Consider the following 21,133-nt stretch of genomic DNA (forward strand, 5'->3'; position numbering starts at 1 on the left):
CCCGGGCCTCTGGCAGTCTCTATGGGGGTGCCACAGGGTTCAATTCTTGGGCCGACTCTCTTCTCTGTATACATCAATGATGTCGCTCTTGCTGCTGGTGAGTTTCTGATCCACCTCTACGCAGATGACACCATTCTGTATACTTCTGGCCCTTCGTTGGACACTGTGTTAACAGCCATACAACTCTCCTTCTGTGGCCTCCAACCGCTCTTAAATACAAGTAAAACTAAATGCATGCTCTTCAACCGATCTCTGCCTGCACCTGCCCGCCCGACCAGCATCACTACTCTGGACGGTTCTGACTTAGAATATGTGGACAACTACTAATACCTAGGTGTCTGGTTAGATTGTAAACTCGCCTTCCAGACTCACATCAAACATCTCCAATCCAAAGTTAAATCTAGAATTGGCTTCCTATTTCGCAACAAAGTATCCTTCACTCATGCTGCCAAACATACCCATGTAAAACTGACCGTCCTACCGATCCTCGACTTCGGCGATGTCATTTACAAAATAGCCTCCAATACCCTACTCAATAAATTGGATGCAGTCTATCATAGTGCCATCCGTTTTGTCACCAAAGCCCCATATACTACCACTGCAACCTGTACGCTCTCGTTGGCTGGCCCTCGCTTCATACTTGTCGCCAAACCCACTGGCTCCAGGTCATCTACAAGACCCTGCTAGGTAAAGTCCCCCCTTATCTCAGCTCGCTGGTCACCATAGCAGCACCCACCTGTAGCACGCGCTCCAGCAAGTATATCTCGCTGGTCACCCCCAAAACCAATTCTTCCTTTGGCCGCCTCTCCTTCCAGTTCTCTGCTGCCAATGAATGGAACGAACTACAAAAATCTCTGAAACTGGAAACACTTATCTCCCTCACCAGCTTTAAGCACCAGCTGTCAGAGCAGCTCATAGATTACTGCACCTGTACATAGCCCATCTATAATTTAGCCCAAACAACTACCTCTTCCCCTACTGTATTTATTTATTTTGCTCCTTTGCACCCCATTATTTTATTTCTACTTTGCACATTCTTCCACTGCAAATCTACCATTCTAGTGTTTTACTTGCTATACTGGGGCGGCAGGGTAGCCTAGTGGTTAGAGCGTTGGACTAGTAACCGGAAGGTTGCAAGTTCAAACCCCCGAGCTGACAAGGTACAAATCTGTCGTTCTGCCCCTGAACAGGCAGTTAACCCACTGTTCCTAGGCCGTCATTGAAAATAAGAATTTGTTCTTAACTGACTTGCCTAGTAAAATAAAGGTAAAATAAAAAAAATAAATAAATATTGTATTTACTTCGCCACCATGGCCTTTTTTTTGCCGTTACCTCCCTTATCTCACCTCATTTGCTCACATCGTATATAGACTTATTTTTCTACTGTATTATTGACTGTATGGTTGTTTTTATTCCATGTGTAACTCTGTGTTGTTGTATGTGTCGAACTGCTTTGCTTTATCTTGGCCAGGTCACAATTGTAAATGAGAACTTGTTCTCAACTTGCCTACCTGGTTAAATAAAGGTGAAATAAAAATATAAGTTCTGGGTGGCAGGATGGTAAGTTGGTGGTTGAAGATATCCCTCTAGTGGTGTGGGGGCTGTGCTTTGGCGAAGTAGGTGGGGTTATATCCTGCCTGTTTCGCTCTGTCTGGGGGTATCGTCGGACGGGGCCACAGTGTCTCCCGACCACTCCTGTCTCAGCCTCCAGTATTTATGCTGCAAAAGTTTGTGTCGAGGGGCTAGGGTCAGTCTGTTATACCTGGAGTACTTCCCCTGTCTTATCCGGTGTCCTGTGTGAATTTAAGTATGCTCTCTCTAATTCTCTCTCTTTTTCAATTCAATTTAAGGTGCTTTATTGACATGGGAAACATGTGTTAACATTGCCAAAGCAAGTGAGGTAGATAATATACACAAGTGAAATAAACAATAAAAAATAAACATTACACATACAGAAGTTTCAAAACAATAAAGACATTACAAATGTCATATTATGTATATTTACAGTGTTGTAACAATGTACAAATGGTTAAAGTACACAAGGGAAAATAATTAAGCATAAATATGGGTTGTATTTACAATGTTCTTCACTGGTTGCCCTTTTCTTGTGGCAACAGGTCACAAATATTGCTGCTGTGATGGCACACTGTGGAATTTCATCAAAATTGGGTTTGTTTTCGAATTCTTTGGGGATCTGTGTAATCTCTCTCTTTCTTTCTCTTGGAGGACCTGAGCCCTAGGACCATGCCTCAGGACTACCTAGTCTGATGACTCCTTGCTGTCCCCAGTCCACCTGGTCGTGCTGCTGCTCCAGTTTCAACTGTTCTGCCTGCGGCTATGGAACTCTGAGCTGTTCACTGGACGTGCTACTTGTCCCAGACCTGCTGTTTTCAACTCTCTAGAGACAGCAGGAGCGGTAGAGATACTCTGAATGATCAGCTATGAAAAGCCAACTGACATTTACTCTTGAGGTGCTGACCTGTTGCACCCTCTACAACCACTGTGATATATTATTATTTGACCTTGCTGGTCATCTATGAACATTTGAACATCTTGGCCATGTTCTGTTATAATCTCCAGCCAGAAGAGGACTGGCCACCCCTCATAGCCTGGTTCCTCTCTAGGTTTCTTCCTAGGCAGTTTTTCCGAGCCAACGTGCTTCTACACCTGCAGTGCTTGCTGCTTGGGGTTTTAGGCTGGGTTTCTGTACAGCACTTTGTTACATCCGCTGATGTAAGAAAGGCTTGAAAATACATTTGATTGATGGTGCATTTGTGTAACTCTTTATTTTAGGGCCCATGACAAATCTTTTCAGCCTCCTAAGGGGGAATTGTCGTGCCCTCTTCATGACTGTATGTGGACCATGATAGATCTTTAGTGATGTGGACTTTCGACCTGCTCCACTACAGCCCTGTCGATGTGAATGGGGGCATGCTTGACCCTCCATTTCCTGTAGTCCATAATCAGCTCTTTTGTCTTACTGACGTTGAGGGAGAGGTTGTTGTCCTTGCACCACACTGCCAGGTCTCTGACCTCCTCCCTATAGGCTGTCTCATCGTCGTCTGTAATCAGGACTACCACAGTCAGCAAACATAATGATGGTGTTGGAGTTGTGCGCGGCCACGCAGTCGTTGGTGAACTGGGAGTACAGGAGGGGCCTGAGCACACACCTCTGATGGGCCAGTGTTGAGTGTGAGTGTGGTGGATGTATTGTTGCCTACTCTCAACACCTGGAGGCGACTCGTCAGGAAGTTCAGGATCCAGTTGCAGAGGGAGGTGCTTTGTCCAGGGGTCCTAAGCTTAGTGATGAGCTTGGAGGGCCATATGGTGTTGAACCCTGAGCTGTAGTCAGTGAAGAGTATTCTCACATACAGTGCCTTGCGAAGGTATTCACCCCTCTTGGCATTTTTCCTATTTTGTTTTCTTACAACCTGGAATTAAAATGTATTTTTGAGGGGTTTGTATCCTTTGATTTACACAACATGCCTACCACTTTGAAGATGCAAAATATTTTTTATTGTGAACAAACAAGAAAAAAAACAGAACTAGAGTGTGCATAACTATTCACCCCCCAAAGTCAATACTTTGTAGAGCCACCTTTTGCAGCAATTACAGCTGTAAGTCTCTTGGAGTATGTCTCTATAAGCTTGGCACATCAAGCCACTGGAATTTTTGCCCATTCTTCAAGACAAAACTGCTCCAGTTCCTTCAAGTTGGATGGGTTTCGATGGTGTACAGCAATCTTTAAGTCATACCACAGATTCTCAATTGGATTGAGGTCTGGGCTTTGACTAGGCCATTCAAAGACATTTAATTGTTTTCCCTTCAACCACTCGAGTGTTGCTTTAGCAGTATGCTTAGGTTGTTATTTTCTTTAAGCATTGTCTTTTTTCTGACCACTCTTCTGTAAAGCCCAGCTCTGTGGAGTGTATGGCTTAAAGTGGTCCTATGGACAGATCCTCCAATCTCCACTGTGGAAGTTTGCAGCTACTTGAGGGTTATCTTTGGTCTCTTTGTTGCCTCTCTGATTAATGCCCTCCTTGCCTGTTCTATAAGTTTTGGTGGGCCGCCCTCTCTTAGCAGGTTTGTCGTGCTGCCATATTCTTTCTATTTTTTAATAATGGATTTAATGGTGCTCTGTGGGGTGTTCAAAGTTTCAGATATTTTTTATATCTGTACTTCTCCACTACTTTGTCCCTGACCTGTTTGGAGAGTTCCTTGGTCTTCATTGTGCCTCTGGCTTGGTGGTGCCCCTTGCTTAGTGGTGTTTCAGAACAGGTGTATATATACAGATCATGTGACACTTATGTGGCACACAGGTGGATTTAATTTAACTAATTATGTGACTATTGAAGGTAATTGGTTGCACCAGATTTAGGTGATTCAGAGCAAAGGGGGTGAATACATATGCAAGCACCACTTGAATTTTTTGAAACAAGTCATTTTTTTCATTTCACTCACAAATTTACAACTATTTTATGTATGTCCATTCGATGAAATCCAAATAAAAATCCACTTAAATTACAGGTTGTAACGCAACAAAAAAGAAAAAATGCCAAGGGGGATGAATAATTTTACAAGGCACTGTAAGGGTTCCTCTTGTCCAGATGGGGGAGTGCAGTGTATATCCGTTGAGGCAGTATGCGAATTGGAGTGAGTCCAGGGTGACCAGCCTTTTAAAGCATTTCCTGTCCACAGATGTGTGTGTACAGGACAACAGTCATTTAGAGAGGTTACCTTTGTGTTCTTGGGCACAGGGACTATGGTTGTCTTCTTGAAACATGTAGGTATTACAGACTGGGTCAGGGAGAGGTTGAAAATGCCAATGAAGACACTTGCCATCTGGTCAGCGCATGCTCTGAGTATGCATCCTGGTAATCTGTCTGGCCCTGCGGTCTTGTGAATGATTACCTGTTTAAAGGTCTTACTCACATCGGTTACGGAGTGCTTGATCACACAGTTGTCCGTAACAGCTGGTGCTCTCACGCATGGTTCAGTGTTGCTTGACTCGAAGCGAGCATAGAAGGCATTTAGCTTGTCTAAAGAGTGGTGTTGAGGCTACATACACCATTGCAAAAAAAGTGGGTTTTAATCAGTTATTTGGTGATGTGAATATATTTAGTATCGTTTCACGGTTTAAATTTTTCTGGAATTCACTGAGTAGGATGGTCCTCCCCTTCCTCTGAGGAGCCTCCACTGCTAGTTACACAGCTTGTGTCTGATAGACAGAGGTTGATATGAAGAAAAAACGATCACAGAAACGTAATCATCTTTGGTCGCCGAATCAAATATTGAACAATGTTGTGGTTTAAAACATGTGTAATAATAACAGGACAATAAACAGCCAATAGCCTACTATTATTGTACACTTAGCCCAGGATTTAGTATGATAATTTGGACTGAAAATCAGCATACTGTTCTAATTTGAAATCTTCTAAAGTGTTGGCCACCCAAGAAGTCAGCAATTGTCATCCAGTTTCATAAGCCTACCACTTTTAGCTTTGATGAGTGGTCTTGGCCATTGTGGAGAGGTTGAAGTCTGTTTGATTGAGTGTGTGGACAGGTGTCTTTTATATAGGTATCGAGTTCAAACAGGTGCAGTTATTACAGGTAATGAGTGGAGAACAGGGGGGCTTCTTAAAGAAAATCTAACAGGTCTGTGAAAGCCGGAATTCTGGTTGGTAGGTGATCAAATACTTATGTCATGCAATAAAATGCAAATTAATTACTTAAAAATCATACAATGTGATTTTCTGGATTTTTGTTTTAGATTCCATCTCTCACAGTTGAAGTGTACCTATGATTAAAAAAAAATACAGACCTCTACATGCTTTGTAAGTAGGAAAACCTGCAAAATCAGCAGTGTATCAAATACTTGTTCTCCCCACTGTATATGAAACTACTTGATTAATCGATAGTTCCATTCTCCCCAAAATCTTCTTGTAAGATCCCCTCAAATGCCAGTTGGATTAGTTGAGCTTTCCTCAGGTGTACTGTAGCATGCTTCTTCTGTGCTGATTGAACACGTTTGTCAAAGTGTTAGTTAGTTCTCGCATGTAGCTGTGGATGCCCCACTCATGACCCCTATGATTTCATTCTGAATATCGTGTGTGGAATTGTGGGGTATGGTGCTAAACACATTAGCAAGTTCTTTGTCTTTTCGGAGAGTATATTTCATCATAGACAGAAAAAAGTCCACTGACTCTATCGCGTCCAATGTCCCCCTCTGGTTGCTGATTTGAAACGAGGAACTCAATAATGTCCACAATGGCTGACACACCAATGTTCCCATAGCACTTTGAACTTTTTGAACTTTTTATTTCCACAGTGCAATACATTTCAAATGCTCTTTGCTTGATGCGTGCCTAGCGAATTGTTTGGTACTATCAATAGCATGTTTCCAGTTAGAATACCCATCTTGGGTGCAAGCCTTGTCTGCATTAGCATTGGACCTAACACAGAAATTTCGACATGAGAAATAAAATGCTGCTTCGGCAGTAACCGAGTGTTCGAGCCATTCTCTTCCTATGAACCAGCTGGGGTAGGATTCTAGGCTGACCTGGGCTGGCTCCTCTGTTCCAAGATCATCAAGAAAAGTTGGAGGTGGAGGGGGCTGTGGAGCCATTATCCTGTTGGCACTGGACTTGGTGGTGGCCTCAGCAGTGGTGTAAAGTACTAAAATAAAAATACTTTAAAGTACTACTTAAGTAGTTTTTGGGGTATCTGTACTTTACTTCACTATTTATATTTTTTACAACTTTTAATTTTACTCCAGGACATTCACAAAGAAAATAATTTCCCCTGACACCCAAAAGTACTTTTTACATTTTGATTGCTTAGCAGGACAGGAAAACGGTCTAATTCACACACTTAAAGAGTAAATCCCTGGTCATTCCTACTGCATCTGATCTGGCGGACTCAGTAAACACAAATGCTTTGTTTGTAAATTATGTCTGAGTATTGGAGTGTGCCCCTGACTATCCGCAAATGTAAAAACAAAAAAATTGTGCCATCTGATTGCTTAATATAAGGAATTTGAAATGATTTATACGTTTACTTTTAATACTTAAGTATATTTTAGAAATTACATTTACTTTTGATACTTACAGTTGAAGTCGGAAGTTTACATACACCTTAGCCAAAAACATTTAAACTCAGTTTTTCACAATTTCTGACATTTAACCTTAGTAAAAAGTCCATGTCTTAGATCAGTTAGGATCACCAATTTATTTTAAGAATGTGAAATGTCAGAATAATAGTAGAGAGAATGATTTATTTCAGCTTTTATTTCTTTTATCACAGTGGGTCAGCAGTTTGCATACACAATGTGAAATGTCAGAATAATAGTAGTTAGAATGATTTATTTCAGCTTTTATTTCTTTCATCACAGTGGGTCAGCAGTTTGCATACACTCAATTAGTATTTGGTAGCATTGCCTTTAAATTGCTTAATTTGGATCAAACGTTTCGGGTAGCCTTCCACAAGCTTCCCACAAGTCTGGTTCATCATTGGGAGCAATTTCCAAACGCCTGAAGGTACCACGTTCATCTGTACAAAAGCAAGTATAAGTGTAAACACCATGGGACCACGCAGATGAACATACTTCGGTGTAAGAAGAGCAAATCCATCCCAGAACAACAGCAAAGGACCTTGTGAAGATGCTGGAGAAAACAGGTACAAAAGTATCTACAGTATATCATAACCTGAACGGCCGCTCAGCAAGGAAGAAGCCACTGCTCCAAAACCGCCATAAAAAAGCCAGACTACGGTTTGCAACTGCACATGGGGACAAAGAACGTACTTTTTGGAGAAATGTCCTCTGGTCTGATGAAACAAAAATAGAACTGTTTGGCCACAATGACCATCGTTATGTTTGGAGGAAAAAGGGGGAGGCTTGCAAGCCGATGAACACCATTCCAACCGTGAAGCACGGGGGTGGCAGCATCATGTTGTGGCGGTGCTTTGCTGCAGGAGGGACTGGTGCACTTCAAAAAATATATGTCATCATGAGGACGGAAAATTATGTGAATATATTGAAGCAACATCTCAAGACATTAGTCAGAAAGTTAAAGCTTGGTTACAAATGGGTCTTCCAAATGGACAATGACCCCAAGTATACTTCCAAAGTTGTGGCAAAATGGCTTAAGGACAACAAAGTCAAGGTAATGGAGTGGCCACCACAAAGTCCTGACCTCAATCCTATAGAAGATTTGTGAGCAGAACTGAAATAGTGTGTGTGAGCAAGGAGGCCTACAAACCTGACTTAGTTACACCAGTTCTGTCAGGAGGAATGGGACAAAATTCACCCAACTTATTGTGGGAAGCTTGTGGAAGGCTACCCAAAACATTTGACCCAAGTTAAACAATTTAAAGGCAATGCTACTGAATTCAAATTGAGTGTATGTAAACTTCTGACCCACTGGGAATGTGATGAAAGAAATAAAAGCTGAAATATATAATTCTCTCTAATATTATTCTGACATTTCACATTCTTAAAATAAAGTGGTGTTCCCAAGATAGGATTTTTTTTTACTAGGATTAAATGTCAGGAATTATGAAAAACTGAGTAAAAATGTATTTGGCTTAGGTGTATGAAAACTTCTGAGACTTCAACTGTATATTTAAAAACATTTTTTTTAAACTTTTACTCAAGTAGGATTTTAATAGGTGACTTTCTCTTTTACTTGATTAATTTTCTATTAAAGGTATCTTTACTTTTACTCAAGTATGACAATTGGGTACCTTTTCCACAACTGGGCCCCGGTGGGTTGATGCTGCTGCTGCTCATCACTCTCCTTATCCTTTGGCTTTATTTGGGTACTTTGGCAAAGCAAATGTATAATTTCCATTGTGGCAGATTAGCTGGTTTGAGCTAGCTAAATAGGCTAAGGCTAACAACATTAACACTTTTTACAGCTAGCTAAAAAGCTAACTAAACTCTGTAGTGGTGGGGCGTGAGGGGGATGAGTGAAGCAATGGTAAACTCTAAATCAAATTTCAAAGGTTGAGGTGTATCACATTATTTACTTAGCCTACCACAGATGAGAAACATTTTTTACTGCTTTTTATGGAAACCCAAAGGAGTCATACCTAACCACCCCATTGGCTTTTCATAGCCTCCCTACACACACTGCGGTGCTCTCTGTCCATTGTGCTGACACAGTGAAGCGGAGATACAGATTTTGCGCCAACCTGTCACTCAATCATTCAAACAATCATATTTGTATAGGGACATAAATCAAAAACTGAAGGGGCTAGCTAAGCTGCCTTTTGCCCCCTCATGGAGCCGGGCCCAACACATATATGCATATTGGCCTATATACACTGAGTGTACAACACATTATTGACACCTGCCCTTTCCATGACATAGACTGACCAGGTGAATCCAGGTGAAATCTATGATCCCTTATTGGTGTCACTTGTTAAATCCACTTCAACCAGTGTAGATAAAGGGGAGGAGACAGGTTAAAGAATGATTTTTAAGCCTTGAGACAATTTAGACATGGATTGTGTATGTGTGCCATTTAGAATGTTATTGGACAAGACAAAATATTTAAGTGCCTTTGAACGGGGTATGGTAGTAGGTGCCAGGCGGACCGGTTTGTGTCAAGAACTGCAACACTGCTGGGTTTTTCACCCTTAATGGTTTCCTTTGTGTATCAAGAATGGTCCACCACCCAAAGGACATTCAGCCAACTTGATACAACTGTGGGAAGCATTGGAGTCAACATGGATTAGCATCCCTGTGGAACGCCTTCGACACCTTGTAGAGTCCATGCCCTAACGAATTGAGGCTGTTCTTAATGTTTTGTACACTCAGTGTATCTATAATTCAGACATAGCAAAAACATTTATTGAAATAAAATATATTACACTGAACAAAAATCTAAATTCAACATGTAAAGTGTTGGTCCCATTTTTTATGAGCTGAAATAATATATTTTCCATATGCACAAAACACTTATTCCGCTCAAATTTTGTGCACAAATTTGTTTACATCCCTGCTAGTTAATATTTCTGTCTGTAATAAAGCCCTTTTATGGGGAAAAACTCATTCAGATTGTCTGGGCCTGGCTCCACAGTGGTTGGGCCTGTGTCTTCCCAGGCTCACCCATGGTTGCACCCCTGCACAGTCATAAGAAATCCATAGATTAGGGCCTAATTCATTTATTTCAATTGACTGATTTCCTTCTATGAACTGTAACTCAGTAACATCTTTGAAACTGTTGCATTTATATTTTTGTTCATTATACAATATATGTATACATTTGTGAGTGGGGAAAAATATACAACATATCATCGGTGTTGTTGGATTGATGTACATATTATTTGGAAATACATGGATAAAGGTTACAAATTACATAACGTTTATAATGCTTAACATCATTTCTAATAATGTGTGTCATCATGAAGTTGTTACTTTGTTTCAACTACTATACAACTTCCATATTATTATATCCGGGAATTTTATTCTGGATGATTTATAGTTTCTTTATTTCCCTGCGCAATTTAACTGTCGTTCGACCTTTTTTTTCACTCTGCCCAGAATAATTTTGATATAACTAGCAGGCGTTGCAATTTCGGAATCTGTCCTTGTATGATGGCGGACGAAAATTTCCACTGGAGAAACCGCAACGCATAGCCTACCCTGAATACGGAAAAAAATGAAAAAATAAAACTAATAAACCGAGCACGGACGGACTGTAGCCTACACCTTCGTCAAAACAATCGGGCTCATTCCGGAAGATGTCAAGGTTGCAAGCTCGGAAATAAAGCTGTTTTAATTTTGATCATTTGAGAATGAATACCGGTAACTCATTTTATTTCAAAGCGTTATTTGTACAGTCACCTCTTGTGGATGAGGAGGATTTTGGAGCTCGAGCAAGCCTACTCGCATGAGCTGCATCATTTTGGGAGGTAGTCAAACCATTCTTTTTCGTTTTTTCTGATTTAGAAATCCTGAATTAAAAAAATGTGTACAGGCCGCAGTTGCTGATAGTTCACTCGACTCGCTCTTCATAATGAGTGAGGGTGTCTGTTTTCAAGCTAATGCATGTTTGGTGAGCATTATCAAAAGCAATGGTGTGCTGGCTTTAGTTTCAGTCACAAATGATCTGTTGATTTTAGACAGCGATTTCGAATAAAGTTTTCGAGTAAAACTCAGCTGTCTGCAGTGGCTAATTAACCCAGTGGTCGATTGTAACTGATGAATTGTAGCTTTGGAAGCGTGTTGGAAGTTAAAGCAGTGAAGGACGAGGAGGAACAGTCTGAAAACAACCTTGCAGCCAGCCATGTTTTGTGAAATTTGCTTAAATTTTCTCTCACATTCCATAATCACATCAATTGAGTCGTGACAGTGTTTGTTGTGATAAAGCGTAGGCTATTTGGTTCAATCGGTCGACATGAAGACAATGTTTCCAATTTCGAATATAATTTCTACTTCTGTTTTCGAAAACGGGGTAGGATTTTAATTCATTTCATTCTGAAATTGGCGACACCTGTCGGTAGTTATTTTGTGAAATTAAGAAATTCCAATTAATTTGTCGTTTTAAACATTTTATTGTAACCTTCGTTTTTAAAAACATTTTGTGACATTCATTTTCGTTAATTTCGAAGCAATTTTTGAAAAGTAAGCTGCATTGGTAGCCTATGATTACGACCTTTGACCATATGAACGTTTGCAGTATGAACGATCTTCCTCCTTTTTTTATTGTAGAGGATAATTGGTAGATTGCACGAGCTGCTGTTTGAGTGCATGTAAAAAGATAAACTGTTTGATACATTGCATATGGCCTCAGTCTTGAACCAGATTCGTTCTATCATTATGCGCTCTTTGATGTTGAATATGAGAAACTAGGAGTAGCCTAAGCCACAGTTTGAATCAGGGTGTGTCAACTCCCATGACGTTTAAACAAAAAGTTAACTACTATATAGTTTTTGTAAATTTGAATAGTGACAATGTCCTTAATTTAAATAGCTTACCAATTTGCATCATCATACTTAAAATAAGACAGTATAACTGCCTTAATTTACAGTGTAACTGTCTTACTCCATCAACCCAAGCTCTTGACTGTATTAATCCATTGTTGATGTAGGCTATAGCCTACAAACAATGTAGGCTGTAGCTTCACAATCTGTTTAGAACTAATGTCAATCTAAAAGTAGACTGTTAATCTTTGTTTCCACAGTTTAGATGCATTTGAGTGTTCATATTTACCCAGCCCTATCAAGCTTTAACAAAGTGGCAGGCAGGGTCTGGCTTTTGAAAGGGTAGATTGTGGCCTTGATACTACTAACATCCTCTCTGATGTTGATGGTAATTGTGAGAAAGTGTTTTTAGTAGGCTACCGATATAGTAACAATCAGCCTAATCTTTAGGCTGGGTGTGCCTTTCCATAGTATTAAAGAAATAATGACATATCTAAGCTCCTAGATGTAGATTGGAAGAGAGGGTAAAGAGATGTGGCAACAACACTGTAATGTAAGAGCTTCTGGATGTCACCCATGCTGACATTCTTATATAAGAATTCCCTTTGCAATATACAATAGAATTGTGCTGTTTGAAAGGTCAAGGTTGCCCATCTTGAATTTGTTTTGTGTTTTGAGAAAGTATATAAAGCAAATTCATGTCATGGTCTGCTCGAATGATGAAATATGGTAAACAAGGAATACACCGGACTTGTGTCTAAACTTTGGAAATAAAACAAACACTGCCCAAATCAAAGGGAGCAGTATAGAAAGGAGGACCAATGCAGAGGACGACAGTCGGCACATTTTAGGAACAGGAAATACAATCACAACCAATTTCTCTGCTGTTTACATTAATCTTGTGGACACTAAACAATTTCCCGTATAGGATGGTTTGTCTATGTAAGTAGATCTGAGGGAGCCATTTTAGTTTGGTCATTTTGGCACTGACCTTCAGAACTGGACTGTGAATTTGAAGTGTTGGTGGAAATGTTGTGCTTTGCATGCTGAACCTGAACCCTGACCTTTTCCCTCCACATTCAATCTAATAAAAAATGCTGGCTATGAATTACATCAGGAAATTCCAGGTTTTTAATTGAAGAGAATGAATGTATGAATGACAGGAATATTATTATTAAACTTCAGAGCAGCCAGGTAATGAAAATCATTTAGGATTTGTTTTGGTGTGAGGTTGCATTAAAGTGAAAGGCACCTTTTATAGACCAACAACATGCAACTTGAATTGTACATTTTGATGGTGTTCTGTGGAACGTATTCTCAAATGTTTTAACTAATAGACCTAAACTATTTACCCACCCAGGTGACAGACACTGTGGCTTGTGGGACCTTGGTAGAAGGGAGACACAGGACTGTGAAAGACAGCTGTTTGCACCTTTGTAGGCACCAAGAGGTACTGTAGGGTGTAATGGTCTGCTTGTGAACCCCAAAATATCTGCTTCCCCAATTGAGTTGTTTTGTTTAAATAGGTCTGTAGAGAGATGGAGAGCGAGAGAGAGCAAACCCTGTTGTCAGTTCATAACATTTAATGAAGGCTTGACCATCTTTCACTAGCTAGAACTTAGTGTAATTTACTTTTGTCTAGAGTGCAGTCCAAACTTTATGTAGGCATAGCTGTGTTTTTAGGAGGCCTTGTTGCAATGTAGGTAGGTGTAATCCTTCCTTCTGAGCATTTGGATGTTCTTGCTGAGAGCTACGACAGCTTAGCAATTACAGTTGCTAGTAACTTTTTTTTTTTTTCTTCTTCGTTGTTGGCCAGGTAAATGTTGGCATCTTTCCAAATCTGCCAAACGCATCAGCAGTTACCTACCTTTTATGAGCATAGTTGTCCTGATAAGTCTCTGAAAATGACATCACTCGAGTTAGGGCCAGCAGGATAGTATTTCAGGTTTGGACGGCTACATGAAAGAGCTTTTGGCATTTTGGGAGTTTGTGTATTCTGTGCATATTTCCCCCTCTACTTAAAATGAACCTTATTGGTCTCATGAATAATTCATAAGGACACTCAATTGCTGCAGCAAAGATGAATTAAGGCCAGTCTGTACAGTGGTTTTATGCACATAGGAAGTGTGTGCTTTTTGTGTCAGGTTTCTAACGGTTTCAGGGCTCAGGTTGCCTTTCTAAAAATACTATTTTATAAAGATAATTTAATTTCTGTGGAACAGCGGGAAAGTCTCCTCTTGCTCTAATGAATCTATAAATCACAATGGAGCAGGTTTACCAGACCTGCCTCAGCCTGCACTGCAATTTAGATTTTCATAAAAAATGTAATCTGCCAGCGTACAAGGGCTTAGCGGCAGACCGGATGCCGCCCTGAATTTCTAATTTTAGGGCTGCTCTTTCAGGATTTATTTTTGTATAATTCAAGTCCGCTTTTCAAAATCTCTAGTTATTAAATTTTAATTCACAGCATTAACATATAAATTGAAAAGTTTTTATGGGGGTTTGGAGCGCATGTGGATGGAATTTTACGAGTTGACGCAGTTCTGTTTCCAGACCATTCCGGCTAATAGAAGGAAATGTTGGAGGGAAAAAAAAACGATTTTCCCATTTCTCTGCATTATTGCTTTTTAAAAAAATGTTTTATCGTTGGTTGGAAGCCATCTTGAGAGAAATTTATTACACCGAGGGGGCTAGGAAAATGTGCTTTTGATTAAGGAGCGAGGGAAAGCATTCAGACTGAAATAGGTTTTGGTCATCCCTGTGGCTGACAATATTCTACTCACCACTGATACTCCTCTCTGCATAGCAGGAATATAGGGAACCAATGTATTGATTTCAATCACAGGAGGTTGGTGGCACCTTAATTGGGGAGGACGGGCTTGTGGTAATGGCTGGAGCGGAATGAATGTATTTGTATTTATTATGGATCCCCGTTAGTTCCTGCCAAGGCAACAGCTACTCTTCCTGGGGTTTATTATGGATCCCCATTGGTTCCTGCCAAGGCAGCAGTTACTCTTCCTGGGGTTTATTATGGATCCCCGTTAGTTCCTGCCAAGGCAGCAGCTACTCTTCCTGGGGTCCATGGTTTCTGTGTTTCATGCTATTCCATTCTCTCCATTCCAGACGTTATTATGAGCTGTCCTCCCTTCAGCAACATCCACTAATTTTAAATGTTTTTTTATACATATATATTCAACCAATTTCTATACTCTTGTTTTTCTTATTTTGTATCAGAATTGGTTTAGTAGTGCATCCTTTGTTCTGTTATTAGCCCATCATGCCTGTCCACATTTAGCCTTCTATTTCAAGTATCTTGACCCAACTTGATGCAATGTTTCATTTATTTTTCCTCCAATGTTGACCTTTCCGACATCATTAGCAATGAGACTGATTAGCTTAGTAATGTAGTCTAGCACAAATATTATGTTTAATATCCATGCAATGACATTTAACAGCTGCCCTCAATCTTGAGGAAAGCAGGCGTCTATTTAAATGGGGAAATTTCATGCTAAACCAGTGTCATAACATGCAGTCTCGCATACACACACTGCCTATTGCCTAAAAAAAGCCCTCATATTGAGTTGATGCTGCTTTGATCCGATTTGATCCGACACATTTTCAGAAGGATCTGGTGGAGTATTTTCCTATTTCATGGTTGATATGACAAACGGATCTGGTATAGTATATTCGACCAGATCCTTTGGAAAATGTGTCATGTCAGCCATGAAATCGGAACATTTTAACCATGAAACAGGCATTTGAATAATTTATGAAATAGGAAAATCATCGTCTGTTTTCCTTTGTTGGTTGAACCAGTTGTGTGAAACAAGGTTAAAAATGTTTTAGTTGTCGTGCTTCAATTACCCGAAGTTGCAAGAGGTAAAGCTTCTGGGATCAATAAAAATGACAGATGGCAAGTTTCACATTTTCAATTTGATAGAAAGAATACAGCAAGCCATTTTGTTTGCAGGGAAATATACTAAGGTTAGGCTACACAAAATGGAAGTGTAATATGGGTGCCAAAACGATTCAAGACTCTGAAAGAATTCAGCCTATTTAGAAGCATAAATCATTTGTTCAAGAATTTAAATAGGTAAATTCTTCAGACTTATATTTGGTCGCTTCCCCTTTTCTCTTCTAATGTTGAATTTACCTTTTGTCTACATTTTAGTAAAACCCGTTGTAATGGGCTGCATTAATGTCTGAGAAATGTGCTCAATATACAACCATTTGCTCATTGATTGATTTTCATCCATTTAAACCATAAGAGGGGAGTGGAGATCAATGATGCCTTCCCAGAATTCAGTTGTTCTTTAGTCAATGTCCATACATGCTATTTCCAGGCTGTTTTTGAAAGTGTTGTGACACTGTGTTTTTGACATCTTGGAAGTAGGCCCATTTCAGATTCAGAGCATTGGATTATTTGGACACGTTCTGTGTTTTTCTTCCTGATCCCGATTGACTCTGAGAATGGTCAAATTCCATAATGTGAATAGCAAGATGTCTAAATCCTCATTAAAAAAAATATATATATATAAATTTAAAAAAAGTCAGATGTTTGGACTGTCATGTGATGTAATTATTTAAACAGTGAGGGAATGGAAAAACTAAATTAGACCCTACACGAGGCCTACAACTTTTTTTAATTTTATTTAACCCTTATTTTAACTAGGAAAGTCAGATAAGAACAAATTCTTATTTACAATGATGGCCTACCAAAAGGCTTCCTGAGGGAATAAAAATATAGGACAAAACATGCATCACGACATAAAAGAGAGACCTAAGATGACAACACAGCATGGTAGCAACACAACATGACAACATGGTAGCAACACAAAACATGGTACAAGCATTATTGGGCACAGACAACAGCACAAAGGGCAAGAAGGTAGAGACAACAATACAGGTGAAAATATATGTATCAGTAGCTAGGTTTCCATCCAATAGGTGACAGATTTTCATGCGAATCTTCTAAAATCAGCTTGAAGAAAAATCAGTATGTAACGCTTTACTGCACACAATCTACTTTTTTTGCCTGAATGAAAATCTTAAAGTTCAATGTGTTTTACATCGCATTCTCAACTTTACTGATAGTTTTGCTATTTAACGCAATAGTTTTTGTGACAAATGGGCCTACTCTGGTTTCTGGCACTTGTGCTTTAGTCAGCAGCTCGCACATACAGTGCAGGTAGGCTAGTATACATGATGAGATTATTATGGATAAGAGTGAGAGTATTTTAATTTGTCAAATGGTGGTCAAGCATCGATCAGCATGTCACCAGAATAAGGCCCTCAATTTTTATTGGAAAGGAGCATTAAGCTCATCACTGTGCACTTTCACCACCCTGTGAAGTTCATCATAACTTATTTCATCGGCAGCCTTAGTGGGAGGACCACACACCATATAATCGTGTGACTTCAAGTTTACTTCAATATGATGGTTATTATATCAATATTTGTGCATAAAGGTGTTTCCTCTGCCATTTGTTGCATAATTAATTGAACAATCCAAAAAGATCCCACCATATCGAACTATCGGCATTTCTAAAAATGTCCAGAAACCTGTCTCCGTCACAGCTGTCGTTGTGATACTGTATGACTTTACTCATATAAAAACGTGGCTGTGTGACCTTATGAAAGTCCATGAAATGGCATATTTTTTTAATAATTTACTTGTTTCTCAGAGGCTGCAAGATATATCTTCAGTTGATCCTATTTCATCCATGGTTGTTTTTTTTTTTCACCATGAGTTTTCACAAATTTGACCAGATTAATTGCACGATGATGATTCCAGCGCAGACGCAAACTAGTCTCAACTAGCCCAGTCTATTTATCAATAACTAATTCACAATTGCATTGCTGTCGACCAAGCAGCACAGATTTAATGCCTACGTGTTCTAATTTTGTGAAAAAATGTATCACATTCTGCCATTTATGGTATGAAATCCAATCATGTCCAGCTCTGAGAGGGATTTCACATTTTGTATTTTTCTTCTCGGCTGATATTCCCCTCCATGTAGCTTCCTGCTTCCACTTGTTCCAGATAGGACTGTGTTTTTGTTTGAAATAAAGCTCTCGTCATAATTTCCAACACAACATGGCGCACAGCCGTGACACGGCTGCTGCTGAAATGAATACTCAGCCGTTCCCTTTGCTTCCCAAATTAGCTTTTACGGCCTCCAATCTGCCCAGGCGTGTTGAATTGAATTGGCCTCTTTTGAGGGAGATTAGAATTTCCAATGTTTCCATTGTCGGCTAGCTACTTTTCTTTGCAGGCATCATTTTATTGGGTAGGCTAGATGTCAGGGGCGGTTAGTCATTTTACATTTATTCTAATGCTGTATGAGATTAGTATAGCCTCAGCCCATTAAACTGTTGAACCCATGCAGATATGAAAAACATGGAGGTTGTCCCACTGTCCATTTCTCTACCAGATCAGGAGCACCATGACCAAGCAATGTAGACTAGATTTCAAAATTAGGGAAGTGCGGCATGAAACAATGGAGCATGAAACACATTTCAATTAGGCCTAATATTTGTTTAACAAAGTTTTTTTTTTAATGACATTGTTGTGTTGAACCAATGCCCTTTTCAATATGGCCAGTTCTGTTTTGAAGGAGCACTTGAGTAACCAATTGCCATCCAGCAATACTCCCTCCACAGCTTGGTCATCTGAATAGAAAGTTCTGCACAATTATTCATATTTAGGGTGACAAACTGCAGCTGCACATGTAACTATGATCTGTTTTAATAATTAGCGCCAATGTCGGTCAGTTATCGCTTCCAAGAAAAGGTGTGTTAAATATTATTAGTGAAATTCTCATCTTTCCACAAAAAAAATCTGTCCTCCCGGTTATAACTCTGGTTTGTTTGGTTGCATTTTATGCGTCCCCTCTTGACTGGAGTCCCCTCATAGTACTATGGTACTTACAGTAGAAGGCTGGGTCATTTGGATGTTTCTGAAATTAGAGCACCTGGGCACTATGGATGTATTGTCATCATAGGTCACCCATACACAATGAAGCACTGTGCTGTAGGGCTAATTATACATAATGATCATGCATATCTCTCCCATCTATTCCCCTGCTATTTTTGGCAAACTACATTGTCACGAGTCACTTTTAATTTTTTTTTAAAACTTTATTTGATTTTATAGATACTAGATTTGGTATCCCTCTTGGTTAGAATAGACCTTTTCATCTCAATAACAATAATGTCCATATGGAGACAATTTTGAGAACCATAAAATGTCCCTTTCTGTTATTGGTACACCAGACTACAGCTCTCTCTCAGAAGTACATTGGTCAGACATATGGCAATCCCAGTTTGTGGGTGTTACTGAGTGTCAAGTGCCTTGCCTTAGAGCTGTCTAAAAATAGGGTTTTCAGTGCTCGGTTGCCTTGATGTTGTCCCTTGATGTTGTATTTGAACTGCACCTGTTTCAAAGAAAAGCAGCTGTTTTTGGCGAGGTCGATTTAGTAAATCTGTATTGTTTGTTTCTCCTGGCTGTCTGTTTCTCTCACACACATTCTCACTCACACACATATTCTCACTCTCTCACACACACACACACACACAGCCCTAGGAACGCTGGCCCTGAGTAGTAGGAGTCATGAGTGCTCAGGAGGTGCCTACCAATCCTGCGCAGGAGCAGGTTGACACGGGGGATGGAGTCCCAGATGGCCCCACCGCTACCCCGACGACCGCCACCCTCGCTGTCCCGGTCACAATAAAGAAGGAGCCTGGCACGCAGGGGGCCAGTAATGGGAAAGATGTGCCTGCCGAGATCTGCGTGGTCCTCGGTGGAGGAGGAAAGTCTCGCAATGACCAGACCCAGGGTATGACCCCTTAACAAATCACCTTCCACTCCACACACAATGTGCACGATCATTTTGCATCACCCTCTGTGATGCAAAATGAGTTTTCACATTTTAAACCATGACGTAAAAGGGCTGACCCAAAACGAACAAACCCAGACTGTAGGAAAGAGGACCGCCTTTCAACACATGTTCCTGTCATTTTACCTTCTCCCTCTACATCTGCACTCTTCTACATGAACTATCTCAGATGGAATGTACAGTGTCAGAGTATTCATACCCTTTGACTTATTCCACATTTTGTTGTTATAGCCTGAATTCAAAATGGATAATTTTTTCTTTTTTTTTCTTCACACAATACTCCATAATGACAGCGAAAACATGTTTTAAAGTGTCTGTTTTTTGCAAATGTATTGAAAAATGTCATTTCTTTATTTCAAAGTATTCACACCCCTGAGTCAATACTTTGTAGAAGCACCTTTGGTGACGATTACAGCTTTGCACATCTGGATTTGGGGATTATTCTCCCATTCCTCCTCGCAGATTTTCTCAAGCTCTTAAATTAGATGGAGAATGGCGGTGAACAGCAATCTTCAAGTCTTTCCACGGAATTAAAGTCTGGTCTTTGTCTGGGCCACTCGAGTACTTCCACATTCTTGTTCTGAAGCCATTCCAGTGTTGCTTTGGCTGTATGCTTGTTGGAACGTAAATCTTTACCCCATTCTAAGGGTGTTTGTACTCTGAAGCAGGTTCTCAAAGGTTTTGTCTGTATTTGGCTCAATACATTGTTCCCTGTATCCTTACCAGTCTCCCAGACCCTGCCACTGAAAAGCATCCACATAGCATGATGATGCCACCACCAGTGGTGTAAAATATTTAAGCAAAATTACTTTAAAGTCCTCTTAAGTAGTTTTTTGGGTATCTGTACTTTTACTAATTTTGACAACATTTACTTTACTACATTCCTAAAGAAAAGAATGTACTTTTTACTCCTTACATTACTCCTGACAGCCAAACACTTTGTTACATGAAAATGGTTCAATTCACACACTTATCAAGAGAACATCCCTGGTCATCTCTACTGCCTGTGATCTGGCTGACTCACTAAACACACATGCTTTGTTTGTAAATGATGTCTGAGTGTGTCCCTGGCTATCCGTAAATAAAACGCATTGTGCTGTCTTGTTTGCTTAATATAAGACATTTGAACTTTATTTATACATTTTAATACTTAAGTATACAGTACCAGTCAAAAGTTTGGACACCTACTCATTCAAGGGTTTTAATTGTTTGTTTGTTTACTATTTTCTACATTGTAGAATAATAGTGAAGACATCAAAACTATGAAATAACACATGGAATCATTTAGTAACCAAAAAAGTGTTCAA

The 21,133-nt window shown here is 39.8% G+C and overlaps 1 protein-coding gene across 1 annotated transcript in view; it reads left to right on the forward strand.

Moving 5' to 3' along the window:
- The first annotated feature begins 10,576 nt into the window (after positions 1-10,576).
- Positions 10,577-21,133, forward strand: part of LOC139388319 (zinc finger protein 618) — a 35,571-nt gene continuing 25,014 nt past the window's right edge. The window contains exons 1-2 of the mRNA XM_071134923.1: positions 10,577-10,917; positions 19,508-19,766. Coding sequence (XP_070991024.1) covers positions 19,541-19,766 — 226 coding nt within the window. The 5' untranslated portion in view covers positions 10,577-10,917; positions 19,508-19,540. The remainder of the gene's footprint in view (positions 10,918-19,507; positions 19,767-21,133) is intronic.

The sequence above is a fragment of the Oncorhynchus clarkii genome, chromosome 29, assembly GCF_045791955.1.
Source record: "Oncorhynchus clarkii lewisi isolate Uvic-CL-2024 chromosome 29, UVic_Ocla_1.0, whole genome shotgun sequence".
NCBI classification, from domain to species: domain Eukaryota; kingdom Metazoa; phylum Chordata; class Actinopteri; order Salmoniformes; family Salmonidae; genus Oncorhynchus; species Oncorhynchus clarkii.